Here is a 16990-nt window from a genome sequence, read left to right on the forward strand (position 1 = left end):
CTCTGATCCTCATATTAATGCTTTTAATTATTTTTCCAAAATAGTGCCATCAGGGAAAGAGAAGCATCACTAACGGCAAGAAATCAGTACAGATAAATACTTTTTCCATGTCATTTAAACTGTGTTGTGGATTTCTTATTTTATTTTTATTTTACCATTGGATTTAAATGTTTAATTACTTGGCTCCTGATTATATGGATACTTCTTTCTTTCCTTCCTTCTCTCCATCTCTTTCTCTTTTTTTCCACTTTCTATTCTAGTCAGTCCTGACTCTTGAAACTACATAAAAAAGTTGCTGCAGATTTCTTAGAAAAACGTTCTGACATAGGACTGAGAAATAATGATTGGTTCAAGGTCACCAATTTGCTTCATATCTAAAGCAGGACTAGAATTCATCAGTTTCTAGCCCAATTCCTTTATTCACTTCTAATCTTTGCATAAACCATAACAAGTGTAAAATCAATCAATCAATCAATAAATCACCAACATAGATTCACTCCATTTTTAATAAATAAATAAATAAATAAGGAAGTGTTATATAATTAGGCTACTAAATTTAGAAAGATAAGAAAAAGAAATACAATGTAGATATAAGTACTATGCCATTTTAATTACCTTTAAAAAACAAATATTCTGCTTTGAAATATGTCTTTGAAGAGTTTGATTAAGAGTGTGATAATGGAAGGATGAAGAATATTGCGCTTGAAAGTGTAAATCAAAATCATCTATTGTCACTTCTCAAATTAACACAACATTGAGGAAAAGTTTTTTTTTGCAATCTCAATTCTCTTAAAACTCCAGTCAACACCAGTATTTATTTTAAAGAATATACAATTAAGGAAAAAAATAGTGAAAACTAATTATGAATTTGCATTATTAGGACATTGGGTGAGACCCACCAACATCTGGATTTTGGGTGGGGGTCATGAGAGAGAAGGATTGGAATGGAGGTTGGGGGCGGCTGGGGGCGGCCTGGAACACTGGCGGCCACCGGAAGCCCTATATTAGGGCCATGGGTAGGCCACAGGGATGTCTAGGCCAAGACCATCTGCCCCCAAGAACATCGCCCCCCTCCCAATTGGGAACCCCATTCCTTAAGAACTCTAGATTACTATCTACAAACTCTCTCTATGAACTCCCACCCACCTAGGATCATCTAGGCTGCTACCACCCTTTGGACCATCTCTCCACCACCCAGACCACCACTTGGACATTTGATTACTCTTCCCCCCCTTTTTTTGACTGACCACTCATCATCCACAGCACCTTGACCCCATCGTGTTTTTAAGATCTTTTAAGATTATTTATTCGAGGCTAGACCTGCTCCGCCTGCAGGAGTCCCCCCTCTCGCAGGCATGGCCCTTGTCGCTTGTAAGGGCCCGCCTTGATGACGGGTTTATAGACCCCGAGAGGTGGAAGAAACGGAAGCTTAGGGGGTTTTTAAATAAATGTTTTTTATCATTTTAGGGGGTTCCAGGGAGGGTTTTAGGGTGGGGGGGGGAATCTGTCCAGGAGGGGGGCCAGTGCCAGGCGAACAGGTGAGTCTAGGAGGGAAGTGAGTGTGGTGGAGGGGGGGAGGGGAAAGAACTTTCCAATAGAGGGTTGTCTTATTACATCGGTCGCGGGGAGGAGGGGATGCGAGGACAGGAGAAGACCACAACGTCGGTTGGGAGACCGTGGTTGTTGGTTACACCCAGTCGTTTGTACCAACCCCCGCAATAGAGGTGGTCAGGAACTACAGAGCCAGGGCCTGAGGCTGATACTCTGCAATGCAAGGTCCGTGACCAACAAGGCCCCCCTCATTAATGAGCTGATCTCAGAGGGGGAGCTGGACCTTGCAGGGATAATGGAGACCTGGTTGGGGCACGAGGGTGGTTTACCCCTCGTGGAAATGTGCCCACCGGGTTTCCGTGCATTCCATCAGCCTCGGGCCCTGGGTAAGGGTGGTGGGGTGGCGGTAGTTATACGGGAATGTCTAGAGCCGAGGGAGTTCACTGTACCTCAGATACCCGGATGTGAGTCCCTTAGTGTGAAATGGGGCCCAGGGAGGCAGTGGGGCTTGCTGATTGTATACTTGGCTCCTCGCTGTGCGTCAGCAGCCCTGCCCGAGCTCCTCAAGCTGATCTCAGAGACGGCAGTTGAGACCCCCAAGCTTGTGGTTATGGGGGATTTCAACTTGCTGTCGACGGGGGAAGCATCCGAGGTAGCTCGGGAGTTCATGGCTTCCATGGCAGCCATGGACCTGACCCAGTTAATTCAGGACCCCACACACGAAGGTGGCCACATTCTGGACCTTGTTTTCGTATCTGAACAGTGGACGAGTGATCTGGGAAGAGGGGATGTAACCATTACCCCCCTGTCATGGTTAGATCACTCATGTCTCCGGCTGGACTTCCCTGGCGCTACCCCCCACCGCGAGGAGGCGGAACCAAACTGTCCAAGTTGGTATCGCCCCAGGCGCCTGATGGAACCGGATAGGTTCCAGATGGAGCTTGGGCCATTCCCTGTAGCCCTGACCCGCTCTCGCTCCGAGAACCAAGTGGCCGCCTGGAATAGGGCGGCCGCTGGGGCCCTGGACCGAGTTGAGCCTTTGCGGCCTCTCCTGCGGCGATGACCCACCCGGGCTCCTTGGTTTACCGAGGACCTGAGGGTGATGAAGTGCCATAGGAGACGCCTAGAGGGCAGGTGGAAGTCCTCACGCTCCGAATCTGACCGAACACAGGTAAGAGCCTATTCACGGACTTACCTTGTGGCATTAAGAGTGGCCAAACGCAGACATTGCGCCACTCTTATTGCGTCCGCCGATAACCGCCCTGCCGCCCTGTTTCGGGTGACCCGCTCTCTCTTATCACAGAGGACGCGGGAAGCCCCTTTACAGGGCAGAGCAGAGGAGTTTGGGGAATATCTGCAGGACAAAATCGCTCAGATCCGGAGCGGATGGGCCCCCTTCAGTGGACCAGAGGAGCTGCCAACAGTGAGACCATTCTGGGAGGAGTTTGATTCTGTTGCCCCCGAGGATTTGGATAGGTTGCGTGGACGGCTGCGACCGACCACATGTTTAATGGACCCGTGTCCCTCCTGGTTGGTACTGGCATCCTGGGAAGTGACACGAGGCTGGCTACTGGGCTTGGTGAACGCCTCTTTGAGCGAGGGGTCTTTGCCTGCCGCCTTGAAAGAGGCGGTGGTGAGGCCCTTACTTAAGAGGCCTTCCCTTGACCCGATGGAGCTAGCTAATTATCCTCCAGTCTCCAACCTTCCCTTTTTGGCGAAGGTTGTAGAGAATGTGGTGGCACAGCAGTTTCCACGACACCTTGAGGAATCCGAATATCTAGACCCACGCCAGTCCGGCTTCTGGCCCGGACACAGCACGGAGACGGCCTTGGTCGCGTTGGTCGCGTTGGTCGATGATGTCTGGAGGTCCAGAGATAGGGGTTGTTCCTCTATCCTGGTCCTATTAGATCTCTCGGCGGCTTTTGATACCATCGACCATGGTATCCTATTGCGCCGGCTGGGGCGGATGGGAGTTGGAGGCACCGTTCTGCGGTGGTTCGGCTCCTACCTCTCTGACTGGACGCAATGTGTGTTGACAGGGGGGCAGAGGTCGACCCTGAGGTCACTCACTTGTGGGGTGCCTCAGGGGTCGGTCCTCTCGCCCCTTCTGTTCAATGCATATGTGAAGCCACTGGGGGAGATCATCCGTGGTTTTGGGATGGAGTTTCATCTGTACGCTGATGATACGCAGCTGTACATTTCCACCCCAGACCACCCCAACGAGGCTGTCGAGGTGATGACCCAGTGTTTGGAAGCCGTCGGGGTCTGGATGGGGGACAACAGACTCAAGCTCAACCCCTCCAAGACTGAGTGGCCGTGGCTACCGGCACCCCGGTTCAGTCAGTTGATTCCATCACTGACCATAGGGAGCGAGCAATTGCCCCCTGTGGAACGGGCGCGCAATTTGGGCGTCCTCCTAGATGCCCGGCTGTCAATGGATGACCATGTGGCAGCCGTGGCAAGGGGGCGTTCCACCAGGTTCGCCTGGTGGGCCAATTGCGCCCCCTACTGGACCGGGATGCCCTACGCACGGTCACTCATGCACTGGTGACGTCTCGGCTGGACTACTGCAATGCCCTCTACATGGGGCTTCCCTTGGGACGCGCTCGAAGACTGCAGCTAGTGCAGAACGCAGCCGCGTGGGCTATTAAGGGGAGTACTAGGTACTCCCACGTAACACCGCTCCTGCGCGAGCTGCACTGGCTGCCTGTGGTCTTTCGAGTGAGTTTCAAGGTGTTAATTACTATCTTTAAAGCGCTCCATGGCTCAGGACCTAGGTACTTGCGGGATCGCATCCTACCACACACTTCCCTGCGACCGATTCGCTCTCACAGGGAAGGACTCCTCCGGGTGCCATCCACTAAGCAATGCCAATGGGCGGCACCTAGGAGTAGAGCCTTCTCTGTGATGGGCCCAACCCTCTGGAATGACCTCCCCCCCGATATCAGAACCACCACCGACTTCCGCTCCTTTCGACAAAAACTGAAGACTCACCTGTTCCATTTAGCCGGCCTGGCCCATTTATAGTTTTATTCTACCTCCTGGCAGATATTTTAATTGGGTATTTTTAGGGTATTTAAATATTGCTTTTAACTACTTTACTTCAGATATGTACAGTTTCTTATTGCCTCCTCTTTGTGTTTGTATTTATTTATTGATGTGTTTTTATTTGACTGTACACCGCCCCGAGTCCCTTTGGGGAGAGGGGGCGGTATAAAAATCTAAATAAAAGTAAATAAAGTAAAAAGCTTCTATATGTTTGTTGTATGTAATTGATCCATGTAATTTAGTAGAATAGACATTATTAGATTTTTTTATTTATTTATTTATTAAATTTACATAGTTTCCTAGGTCACATATATGATTCTGGGTAGTGCAGAGAACTAACATAGCAATTACCAAACAGTTAAACCCACAAAAATAAACAATATACAATTGCAATACAATAATACAATAGTAGAGTTGGAAGGGACCTTGGAGGTTTTCTAGTCCACCCCCTTGCCTAGGCAGGAAACCCTATATCATTCCAGACAAATGGCTATCCAACATCTTCTTAAAGACTTCCAGTGTTGGGGAATTCACAACTTCTGGAGGCAAGCTGTTCCACTGATTAATTGTTCTAACTGTCAGGAAATTTCTCCTCAGTTCTAAGTTGCTTCTCTCCTTGATTAGTTTCCACCCATTGCTTCTTGTTCTGTCCTCAGGTGCCTTGGAGAATAGCTTGACTCCCTCTTCTTTGTGGCAACCCCTGAGATATTGGAACACTGCTATCATGTCTCCCCTAGTCCTTCTTTCTCTTAAGCTAGACATACCTAGTTCCTGCAACCGTTCTTCATATGTTTTAGTCTCCAGTCCCCTAATCATCTTTGTTGCTCTTCTCTGCACTCTTTCTAGAGTCTCTACATCTTTTTTACATCGTGGCGACCAGAACTGAATGCAGTATTCCAAGTGTGGCCTTACCAAGGTATTATAAAGTGGTATTAACCCTTCACGTGATCTTGATTCTATCCCTCTGTTGATGCAGCCCAGAACTGTGTTGGCTTTTTTGGCAGCTGCTGCACACTGCTGGCTCATATTTAAATGATTGTCCACTAGAACTCCGAGATCCCTCTCACAGTTACTACTATTGAGCATGGTACCACCTATACTGTACCTGTGCATTCCATTTTTGTTGCCTAATGTAGAACCTTACTCTTTTCACCATTGAATTTCATTTTATTAGATAGTGCCCAATGTTCAAGTTTGTCAAGATCCTTCTGTATCTTAAGCCTATCTTCTGGAGTGTTGGCTATTCCTGCCAGCTTGGTGTCATCTGCAAATTTGATGAGTTCCCCATTTATTCCCTCATCCAAATCATTGATGAAGATGTTGAAGAGTACTGGGCCTAAAACAGAGCCTTGGGGTACTCCATTGCATACTTCCCTCCATGTAGATGCAGTTCCATTGAGGACTACACGTTGAGTGTGGTTGGTCAGCCAGTTACGAATCCATCTGGTGGTGATGCTGTCTAACCCACATTCTTCTACTTTATCTAGTAGTAGGTTATGGTCTACCTTATCAAAAGCCTTACTGAAGTCCAAGTAAACTATATCAACGGCATTCCTCTGGTCCACTAATTTTGTCACATTATCAAAGAATGCAATAAGATTAGTCTGGCATGATCTGTTTTTGACAAATCCATGTTGACTTTTGGCTATTACTTTCTAGGTGTTCGCAAATTCGTTGCTTGATTATTTTTTCCAGAATCTTTCCTGGTATTGAGGTCAGGCTGATAGGTCTGTAGTTTCCTGGATCTATTTTTTTCCCTTTTTTAAAGATGGGAACCACATCAGCTCTTTTCCAGTCCTCTGGTAGTTCCCCGGTGTTCCAGGATCTCTGAAAGAAATAATTCAGTGGTTCTGAGATCTCGTCTGCTAGTTCCTTCAGAACCCTGGGGTGTAACCCATCCGATCCTGGTGATTTGAACTCATCTAGGGTAGACAGATGCTCACTTACCATTTTCTTCCCTATTTCAATTTGTGTTCCTAATCTGATTTTTGTGGTGCTGCTTTTGACAGGTTGGACTGTTTTATCCCTTTGTGTAAAGACAGATGCAAAACATGAGTTAAATAGTTCTGCTTTCTCCCTGTTGCTTGTCACCTTCTTGCCACTTTCTCCTAGCAATGGACCAATTGTTTCCTTAACTTTTTTCTTGTTTTTAACATGTTGGAATAAGCTTTTTTTGTTAATTTTTACTTTTGTGGCAAGCCTTTCTTCATTGTGAGCCTTAGCTTTCCTCACTTCATCTTTACAATTAAATTAAATTAAAACCGTTAAAACTATAAATATATTTTAAAAAAACACAGGACAGAGCATTTGAAAATACACATACACCTGGGAAAGTCTAGAAATACAAAGGTGCTATTTCAGTGTATGCAGGTCATAATCAAAGTGTCTTATCATCCAAGCTTCTTCAATTCTACCTTGAAAGTGCTATCAGGCATGATCAGTATATATTCTTGGAGTTTGGAATGAAACAAAAGTTGAGAAATGTTGTCCTTAATTAAATGACCCGAAGCACAATATAGTAGAAGGTGCAGTCTATTCAGGCCCGGCATGTTAATGATAAATATGTGTTTGTCCGATACACAAAGACAGGTGGTTGTGTGGGGTTTTGCTTTTGTTTTCATCATAATTTCCCTTCTTGCCTGAAGTATGTTAATACAGTAAGAGTAAAATGTAATTATTATTCATCTCACCAACCACATAATATACAAACTATTGCAGGTTCCCCTGTTTTGATTCACAGAAGAGGGGAAAAAAATAATGCCTTGGGGAAAATACTTCTAAACCTTAACCAGACCAAACCCTCCCTCTACATCCCTCTACACTGCTAATTAGACAAACAAATTAGCCTTAATTGAAGATATTTATCCCCACATAAGCACACTATTTCTTTAATTCCTAACTTTTCCCCTATGGCAGCAAGCCATACTTCATAAACCAAGCACAGAATGCAATGGAAAATCATTCAGTACAGATTCTGATATGACATTTGGCTTCCTGTGTCTACATGTACCTACTTGATTTTATAGCTTTTAGGCAACTCTTCAATAATCATTTTTACTTAACTGAATGGAAAATTTCCACAAGGTAAGAACTGTTTCAATATCTGATAGATATTAGATGCTTACCTAATATTAAATATTGGCATTTTATCCAAGTATCTCAGTTTGAGCAAACCTTCCTTCCATTATGGAAATGCAAAGGGAACTGTTTTTGAGATACAGTAATATAAGTTAGTGAATACCAGAATGGAAGAAGAAAATGGAATGACAACCAAGAGAACATGAGAAAACTAACTTTTATAAATACATCTTTCTATTTGTAGACTACTATGATATGCCTGCCGATATGCATAAACAGCATTATAAAATAAAAGTTAAAGAAAAGTTTATCTTTTTCCCAGTTGGAACCCCTTCAATGGAAATCCAAAAGGGTCCAGGCTTCCCGCACCTCTTGAGAGAATTAAAAATTTAAGATTAAAACATGCATTGCCTAATTCATTTCAGTTTTCTTTAGTGCACAGTATGAACTTCATCTGTAAGAAGGCAAGCATGAAATGAATTTCAAATATAGAACAAATGACAGCCTATTGCTCATTTTCCTGATGCTGGCCAGTTTCATGTGATCATCCATAAAACAGTTTTAGAACTATAAACTATTATGTGTGAACTTCCAGCAGGGTAAGTAGAATGTTAAAGGATAAGATTTCAAATTGAGCAGTAAAAACTCTAAATAAACCATTTTCTCTAGCATTGTGAAACTGTAGTCCAGAGCTAGTATTCTACTGGTTCAGACCAGTTCACCTGAACTGGTAACAGAAATTGTGCGAGGCTTCGCCCACTGCCCCAGCTCTATGGCATCCCATTTAGGCCCTTTTTTCACCAAAAGCGCATGCAGGACATGCCCGCTCACATTAGCGAACTGGTAGGGAAGGTAAGTGAATATTACCCTGATGTAGTTGGATTCCTGGGTTTGGACAACATTCTTTACAGTAGCTGGGACTATAGAATTTTCAAGACTAAAATAAATCCCATGAACTATACTGGCTAATGGATCACCTAAAAACAATAGTTTACAGAGAGTATTTAAGCATAATTGCAATCTGAATTTGGTCCACAGTCATAAATGTTGCCATAACTCTGGGTCAGTATATTGGAAAATAATGACCTCTGAAACAAATATTTTATATAGCTATATATATTGCCCTGAAGGACAAAGCACAGTGATTTGATAAATAAAATGAAGTGACATGAACACTGATAGTCTGTACTTGGAGAAGGAAGTTCAAACTATGCTGAATTTAACTCATATTCAGAAACTCAAAATTCAGAATGGTTTTTTTTTCCATCTTCAGAAGCGACATGCAATTTTACATTAACCGTATATTCTGCAGAAGCATATTTGTATTAATAACATTAATAAATCCAGCTGTTGTTTCTGTTATAGATACGGATAGATGTAGATAAATTGCTATATTAATAAAATTATAATCCTGATTTATTCAAATTACAATATCTGGTCTCTTTTTTCTGCAACGGTCTTCACATAAATTGATAAACTTGTTATCTTTTGTTGCTAATTTCTGAATTGGGAATAAGATTTTATTATTTTTCTCCTGCCACACTAGTGCTTTCTTTTTGTCTCTTTGTCTTTATCACATTGTGCTTTCTTTAATTTGACCATCAGAGTGCCGAGGATGAATACATTTCTACAGAGTGAAATCTTCTAACTTCTTTCCCTTTAACACACAAGAAAAGGTATGGAAAAAGCCAGCACCACCATCCATCCTTACCCTTCCTTATCTGGCATTATGTGAATAGATTCATCATTTCTATTATGTCCAGTTCAAATTTTCAGAATGTACATGTTTAATTCCAAATAATGACCAATTACCTAATATTTTCCATTATTTTGCTCCATTGTCACACCTCCAATTACATTTCCCAAACTCCAAATTATTGTAAAGACACCAAATGGTTTTAAATGTCTTGAAAATTAAAATATAATGGTAATATATTGAATGCATGCACGAAGTATTTAAATGGATTGAATTTAAACATAAGATTCATGATTGAATGGTTAAATGATGTATGAAAAACGTTTTTCAATGTCATTTACTTAGCACTATCAGATTCTCTCAAATCACTAACTTTTTTCCTATTGACAGAGATGAGAAATTCGACAGAAGTATCTGAATTTATTCTCTTGGGTTTAACAAGAGACCACAGGCTACAACAGGTTCTCTTCCCACTTTTCCTACTGCTATATATAGCCTGTTTATTGGGAAATGGGGCCATTCTGTTTGTTATTCAGACTGAGCCTCGGCTTCACACCCCCATGTATTTTTTTCTGGGAAATCTTTCTTGTTTGGATATATGCTACTCTACTGTGACTGTACCAAAAATGCTAAGTGGATTCCTTAGAAAGCATCAGTCTATCTCTTTTCATGGCTGCCTCGTTCAGCTGCACTTCTTCCACTTCCTGGGCTGTAGCGAGGCTGTGCTTCTGGGCATCATGGCATGCGACCGGTATGTGGCTATCTGCAAACCATTGCATTACACTCTCATCATGAATAAACGGGCTTGTGTTACCTTAGCCGGAGTCACATGGACCATCGGATTTTTTTATGCCTTGATGCATACAATTGTGATCTCTCAACTTGTTTTCTGTGGCCCCAATCTTGTTCCACATATTTTTTGTGACATCAAACCTCTTCTGGTGTTAGCTTGCAGTAGTACAAGACTTAGCTATATCATGCTAAATTTTGTTACTGGATCAATTGCTTTCTATTCTTTCTTTTTCACTCTTCTCTCCTATTTTTACATCATCTCTTTTCTTCTCCTTAAAGTCCAGTCATGGCAGAACCGTTGGAAAGCCTTCTCCACCTGTGCATCCCACCTGATGGTTGTGGCAATGTTCTACATTCCAGTATTGTCCAACTACATGCTTGCTTCTGCCAGTGGTTCTTCCAATAAAGATCCAATTCTCTCTCTTTTATATAGTATAGTTACACCAGTTTTAAATCCTCTGATCTATTCTTTAAGGAATCATGAAGTAAAAAATGCTATAAGAAAGATTCTAATTCAGAAAGAAAGATTCTAATTCTAATTTCAACCTGCCCTTGATAGGCGGCTCGGGAGTTCATGGCTTCCATGACAGCCATGGACCTGACCCAAATAATTCAGGGCCCCACACACGAGGGAGGCCACACGCTGGACCTTGTTTTTGTCTCTGGCCAGTGGAAGAGTGATCTGGGAATAGGGGATTTAGTTATTACACCCCTGTCATGGTCAGATCACTCACTTCTCCGGCTCGACTTCCCAGGCGCTACCCCCCATCACTGGGAGGTGGAACCAGAAGGTCCTAGATGGTTCATCCCCAGGCGACTGATGGAACCTGATAGGTTTCAGACAGAGCTTGGGCGACTTCCTGTAGCCCGGATGGAGGACCTGGTGGCCGCATGGAACAATGCGGCTACCGGGGCCTTGGACCGGGTTGCGCCTTTGTGGCCTCTCCTGCGGCAGCAAGTCACCCTGGCCCCTTGGTTTACCGAGGAGCTAAGGGTGATGAAGCGCCACAAGAGACGCCTAGAGAGCAGATGGAGATCTTTGCGCTCCGAATTTGACCGAACACAGGTAAGAGCCTATTTACGGACCTACCTTGTGGCATTAAGAGTGGCCAAGCATCAATATTGTGCCGCTCTTATTGCGGACGCGGGAAGCCCCCTTGCAGGGTAGAGCAGAGGAATTTGGGGAATATCTGCAGGACAAAATTGCTCAAATCCGTAGCGAGTGGGTCCCCTCCAGTAGTCCAGGAGGGATGTCGGAGGCGAATCTTGAGAGACCATTCTGGGAGGAGTTTGACCCTGTTGCTGCCAAGGATATGGACAGGTTGCGTGGGCGACTGCGAGCCACTACATGTTTAATGGACCCGTGTCCCTCCTGGCTCATACTGGCATCCTGGGAAGTTACACAAGGCTGGTTCCAGGAGTTAGTGAACGCTTCTTTGAGTGAGGGGTCCTTGAAAGAGGCGGTGGTGAGGCCACTACTCAAGAAGCCTTCCCTGTATCCAGCTATGTTAACCAACTATCATCCTGTCTCCAACCTTTGCTTTTTGGCAAAGGTTGTAGAGAGTGTGGTGGCGCAACAGTTCCCACGCCACTTGGAGGAAATTGATTATCTAGACCCGCGCCAGTCCGGTTTCCGGCCCGGTCACAGCACAGAGACGGCCTTGGTCGCGTTGGTGGATGATCTCTGGAGGGCCAGGGATGGGGGTTGCTCCTCCATCCTGGTCCTATTAGATCTCTCAGCTGCTTTCAATACCATCGACCATGGTATCCTATTGCATCATCTGGAAGGGCTTGGGGTGAGGGGCACCGTTCTGTGGTGGTTCTCCTCCTACCTCTCCGGCTGGACACAATTCGTGCTGGCAGGGGAGCAGAGGTTGACCCTGAGGCCACTCACTTGTGGGGTGCCACAGGGGTCGGTCCTCTCGCCTCTCCTGTTCAACATGTATATGAAGCCACTGGGTGAGATCATTCGTGGTTTTGGGGTTGAGTATCATCTGTACGCTGATGATACTCAGCTGTACATCTCCACCCCAAACCACCCCAACGATGCCGTCGAAGTGATGTCCCGGTGGCTGGAGGCCGTACAGGTCTGGATGGTAAGCAACAGACTCAAACTCAACCCGTCCAAGACGGAGTGGCTGTGGTTACCGGCACCCTGGTTCAACCAGTGGGTTCCATCATTAGGGGTGAACAGCTGGCCCCCGTGGAACGGGCGCGCAATTTGGGCATCCTCCTGGATGCCTGGCTGTCGATGGATGACCATGTGTCAGCCGTGGCAAGGGGGGTGTTCCACCAGGTTTCCCTGGTGCGCCAATTGCATCCCCTATTGGACCGGGACGCCCTTCACACAGTCACTCACGCGCTTGTGGTGTCCCGACTGGACTATTGCAATGCTCTCTACATGGGGCTCCCCTTGAGATGCACCCGAAGGCTGCAGCTGGTCCAGAATGCGGCCACGCGGGCAATCATGGGTAGTACCAGGTACTCACATATAACACCTCTCCTGCGCAAGCTGCACTGGCTACCTGTGGCTTTTCAGGTGCGTTTCAAGGTGTTAACTATCACCTTTAAAGCGCTCCATGGCACAGGACCTAGCTATCTGCGGGATCGCATCCTACCCCACACATCCCTGCGACCAATTCGCTCTCACAGAGAGGGACTCCTCCGGGTGCCATCCACTAAGCAATGCCAGCGGGCGGCGCCCAGGAGTAGGGCCTTCTCTGTGATGGGCCCGACCCTCTGGAATGACCTCCCCCCCCGACATCAGAACTACCACCGATCTCCGCTCCTTCCGCAAGAAACTCAAGACCCACCTGTTCCAATTAGCTGGCCTGGCCCAATCGTAGTTTCAATCTTCAATCCTCCTGGCCGGTATTTTAAATTTTTAGGGGTAGACTTTTAAGCTGTTTTTAATTTTTAGTATTATTGTACAGACTCTATATTTAATTCGTTTTTAAGGGTATCTAATATATTTTTATTGTGTATATGGTTTTTTAGCTCTGTCTGTACACCGCCCCGAGTCCCTTCGGGGAGTGGGGGCGGTCTATAAATTCAATAAATAATAATAATAATAAAAGCCACTTTTGTAAGGATATAAATGCTTCTATTTTTTAGAAAATGCTGTTCAAAGTGCTCTAATGCTTAGCTTCATGTTGCATAACAGAATAATTTCTATACATACATACATACATACATACATACATACATACATACATACATACATACATACATACATATATATATATATATATATATATATATATATATATATATATATATATTCCATGGGATTTCTATCTTTCCAATTGTAATTTATTTAAATTAAAAGGCATGATTTATGTTTTTAATTGAATTTATCTTTTTATTGCATATTTCTGAAAGATATTTAAAGCTAGTGGGATCAAATAAATAAATGAATGAATAAAAAAAAGAATGTTATATTGTAACTATTTTTATTTCCTTCATTACTTAAAAAATATACCAAACAGAATACTGATGATTCTGACACACTGTACATCTGTAGCTTCAATAAACTTGGTAAGATTGCATATTAAGAATTCCTTTCAAAAGTAAAGGAGAAAATGAAGATGCTCAGGATAATTTTAAAAAGTATCCCTCAGTTAAACACCATTCCTTATGATGAACAAAGTATTATGATGGAATAAAAAGGGGGGCATGTACATTTTAAAGTGTTTTTTTTAAAGAATAACTAAATTTTGGAATTTCAGAAATTAGATAAGAAGTGTCTCTCCATCAGAGATGGGTTGTTCCACATTCAGCACAAATTGGCACAAATTATGGCAGTGGTGGGAGGCTCCACCACTTGCTCAGATGCTTCTGTGAATGTGCAGAAGTGTTGTGTGCGAGCACGACCAAACCGGTAGTGCTGGGAATTGCAACCCAACTCGAATCTACATATGTGTTAATATGTACAATCAATGCTATTTGGGAGCTAGAGGGATGGAACCTCATACAATCTAGGAATTCTCCAAATTTCTTCATGAAATATAGGTTCATGGGGCTTGTCTGATATTGTCCTCACTTGAAGACAGGGAACAGTTGACTGATATTTTAAAGCAATATTTTAGATCATTTTAATTTCTTTGATTTTTTTTTTAAGAATGTACTTTTTTACAATCTTACTTTCTGTTGATCACTGAGGATCAGAACATTCCGTAGGTAGCAAAATAGCAGACAGCATATTTCAGGGCAGAAGCTTACTTTGGGACTTAATGAATCTTGGTTTCTACTTGTTTCTACATATGGAATATATAGTTCTTACACAGAGAGAAGGAGAGAGAGAGGGAGAGGAGGGAGGGAAAGAGAGAGAGAAAGACTTGATTCAAGGGATTAAAAAGAACTTTATTAATGAAATCTTTCAAGGAAGTAAAATAAGGAAATAATGCAGTTAGTAAGGCCTGGTACAAAAATGCCATCATATAAATTTTAAGTCTTGAGTTTGTTTGTTTGCCACTCATCTCACTCTGGAGCGACTCAGCATAATACAATACAATATAATCCCATTCTGATGTATATATAATCTTACCACTTCAGACAGCAACTATTGAAGGAGAGAAGGAGGCTGATGTCACAATCTCATCCCTTCCTATTTTGGGTTGGTGGCTTTCATGTATTAACCTATGACATTTTTTGTTCTTAAGGTGGTATGTGCAAGAATATTCCATGTTCTGTCTATAGGCAGAGATAACTGGAAAACCTCTTTGGAATGTTATAATATAGGATTAGTGAAGGGAATTCTTGTCTTTTGAACTCTTGGCTAGAACCACATTGACTCCTCTAAGTCATTGTTGAAATTTGATGTCTGTGGTTCTTGCCTTGACTTATACACATATTATTTCATGCATCCCTAGTCCTTATTACTATATCAAATAATACTTCCAAGCATCATTGGCTTATACTTGTATATTTCCTGTATATTTTTTTCTTGAAAATGAAAAGACATTCATTTAAATGCCTGCTGAAATAATAAATGAAATTATTGTTGAATAATTGGCTTCACAAATTATATGCATAATTAAATTCAGCAAATGTATTCCCTCACAACCAAACAAGTATGATTGGTTTATTGGGTGGTTACTTTTTTTCCCTAATGGCAAGAAATGAAGTTTTATTAGGGAAACATATTTTGTAAAGCTGAAAATCATTCAAGATACTTTCCATAAGGAAGGTTGAATATTTGTATCCCTTCTAATTACACCGTGTTGTTTTCTTTGACTCTTGGGCAAATTTGTCTTCAGTTATAATTTCCTCTTACTTAGTGGCAAAGATGTTTCATTAAGGTATGGATTATCTAGATATTTAACTTAGACTCAAAATGTTACTCAGGACAAATGTTTGACAAATTCTTGTCCCCTTCAAAATAAAATACAAGAGCCTATTTCTTGCGGCAGGCAAATATATGATAAATATGCCTAAAGAACAGAACAAGAATAACAAAAGAAGAGAAGCAAATATTTGTTATGATATGTGAAGACCTAACGTATATTAATCCAGATGGCATGGTAGTAGCTGTATGATATAATTATTGTTTTGACAACACAGGATTTTTGAAGAATTTTTGATAGCCATCTCAACTTTCTTGATCAACAAAGTCATTGCCAGGAAAGAAATATTTTGAAAGGTTCTGCAGAAATTTTATTCACCAGTTTCTATTGTTGGCTAAAAAATGCAATATTGCAGAAGAAGCATTTTATAGATTGCTGGATGGATGGATGGATTTCCTACCTTTATAGCATTTTTATAAATAATTCAAGGCAGCAGACATATCTAATATTCGTTCTGCCTCCTATTTTCCCCACAATGTAAAAATCTATGTTCTAAAGCAAATAACACAGTATACCTGCAGTGAGTCTACTCTCAGCATTAGTAGTTTGCTATCTTTTTAGATATGCATTCATGCCGACAAAACAAAAAGCAAAACCATGCATACCTCAGTTGGCAAGGGACTGAAGTTGTGTGTGTTAGTTTCACACATTAGTTAGTTGTAATATGAAACCATTATTGGAGAAGGATGGTGTCAGGTATTACATATTAAATGGGAATCTTTAAAGTAATTCAGGATGACTCTGGGAAAAAGAAGCATGGAAATGGGATTAACAGCTGGTAGCTTTCATTGGATGCCAACAAAATTCTATGGCATAATCCTGTACGACAGGTTCAAAATCTCTTGCATGTTGTAATTAATCTCTAGCCTTTCATGATATCTAAATAAATTCTCAATATTTCCATGATTTTGTTTGGTTCTTTAAGAACATGGTCTTTTTTTTTTTCAATGACTACTCACAATGTTTCTCACTGATTTATTTTTATCAGCAGAATAGCATCTTGCTAGGATAAAAAAATGATGATTGAACAAAAAAGCAAAGAACCACTGATGATCACTAAAGACACATCTTAATTAATAAATAATTTCAGAATCTAGAAACCTAGGAGACCATGATCAAAAAATAACAAAATCCAGGAGTGTTGACCCAGAAACAATTAGTATAAATTAAAAGTATTGTGTTGAGGGCATTTTTCTCCTTCCATAGTCACCAAAATCATTCTCTTTCTGCACAATGGCAGAGGCAAACACATACTTTTTAAAGGCATGTTTAGGATGACTCCATCATTTTTGCTATTGTAGATCTGTCATTGTAGCACCAGCAGCAAAATTGTGTTTGTCTTTATCTGTGTCCTATCATTCTGTCACTATCATGCTCAGAAGGGGGATGCAGTTAAAATAGGTGAGGTTTTTTTATCGATAGGTGAGATATTTATCTGTAGTTAACATCTTGTGTTTTGCTTTTTCTTTCTTTTTTAGTT

The 16990-nt window shown here is 42.3% G+C and overlaps 1 protein-coding gene across 1 annotated transcript; it reads left to right on the forward strand.

Moving 5' to 3' along the window:
• Positions 1–9765: 9765 nt before the first annotated feature.
• On the forward strand, positions 9766–10698 carry LOC309381773 (olfactory receptor 12D1-like; the record flags this gene model as incomplete). The annotated part of the gene is made up of 1 exon (XM_081933060.1): positions 9766–10698. The coding sequence occupies one exon, from the start codon at positions 9766–9768 to the stop codon at positions 10696–10698; it is 933 nt and encodes a 310-aa protein (XP_081789186.1).
• Between the last annotated feature and the right edge of the window lie 6292 nt (positions 10699–16990).

Source organism: Natrix helvetica, assembly GCF_964273705.1.
Source record: "Natrix helvetica genome assembly, chromosome: Z".
NCBI classification, from domain to species: Eukaryota; Metazoa; Chordata; class Lepidosauria; order Squamata; family Natricidae; genus Natrix; species Natrix helvetica.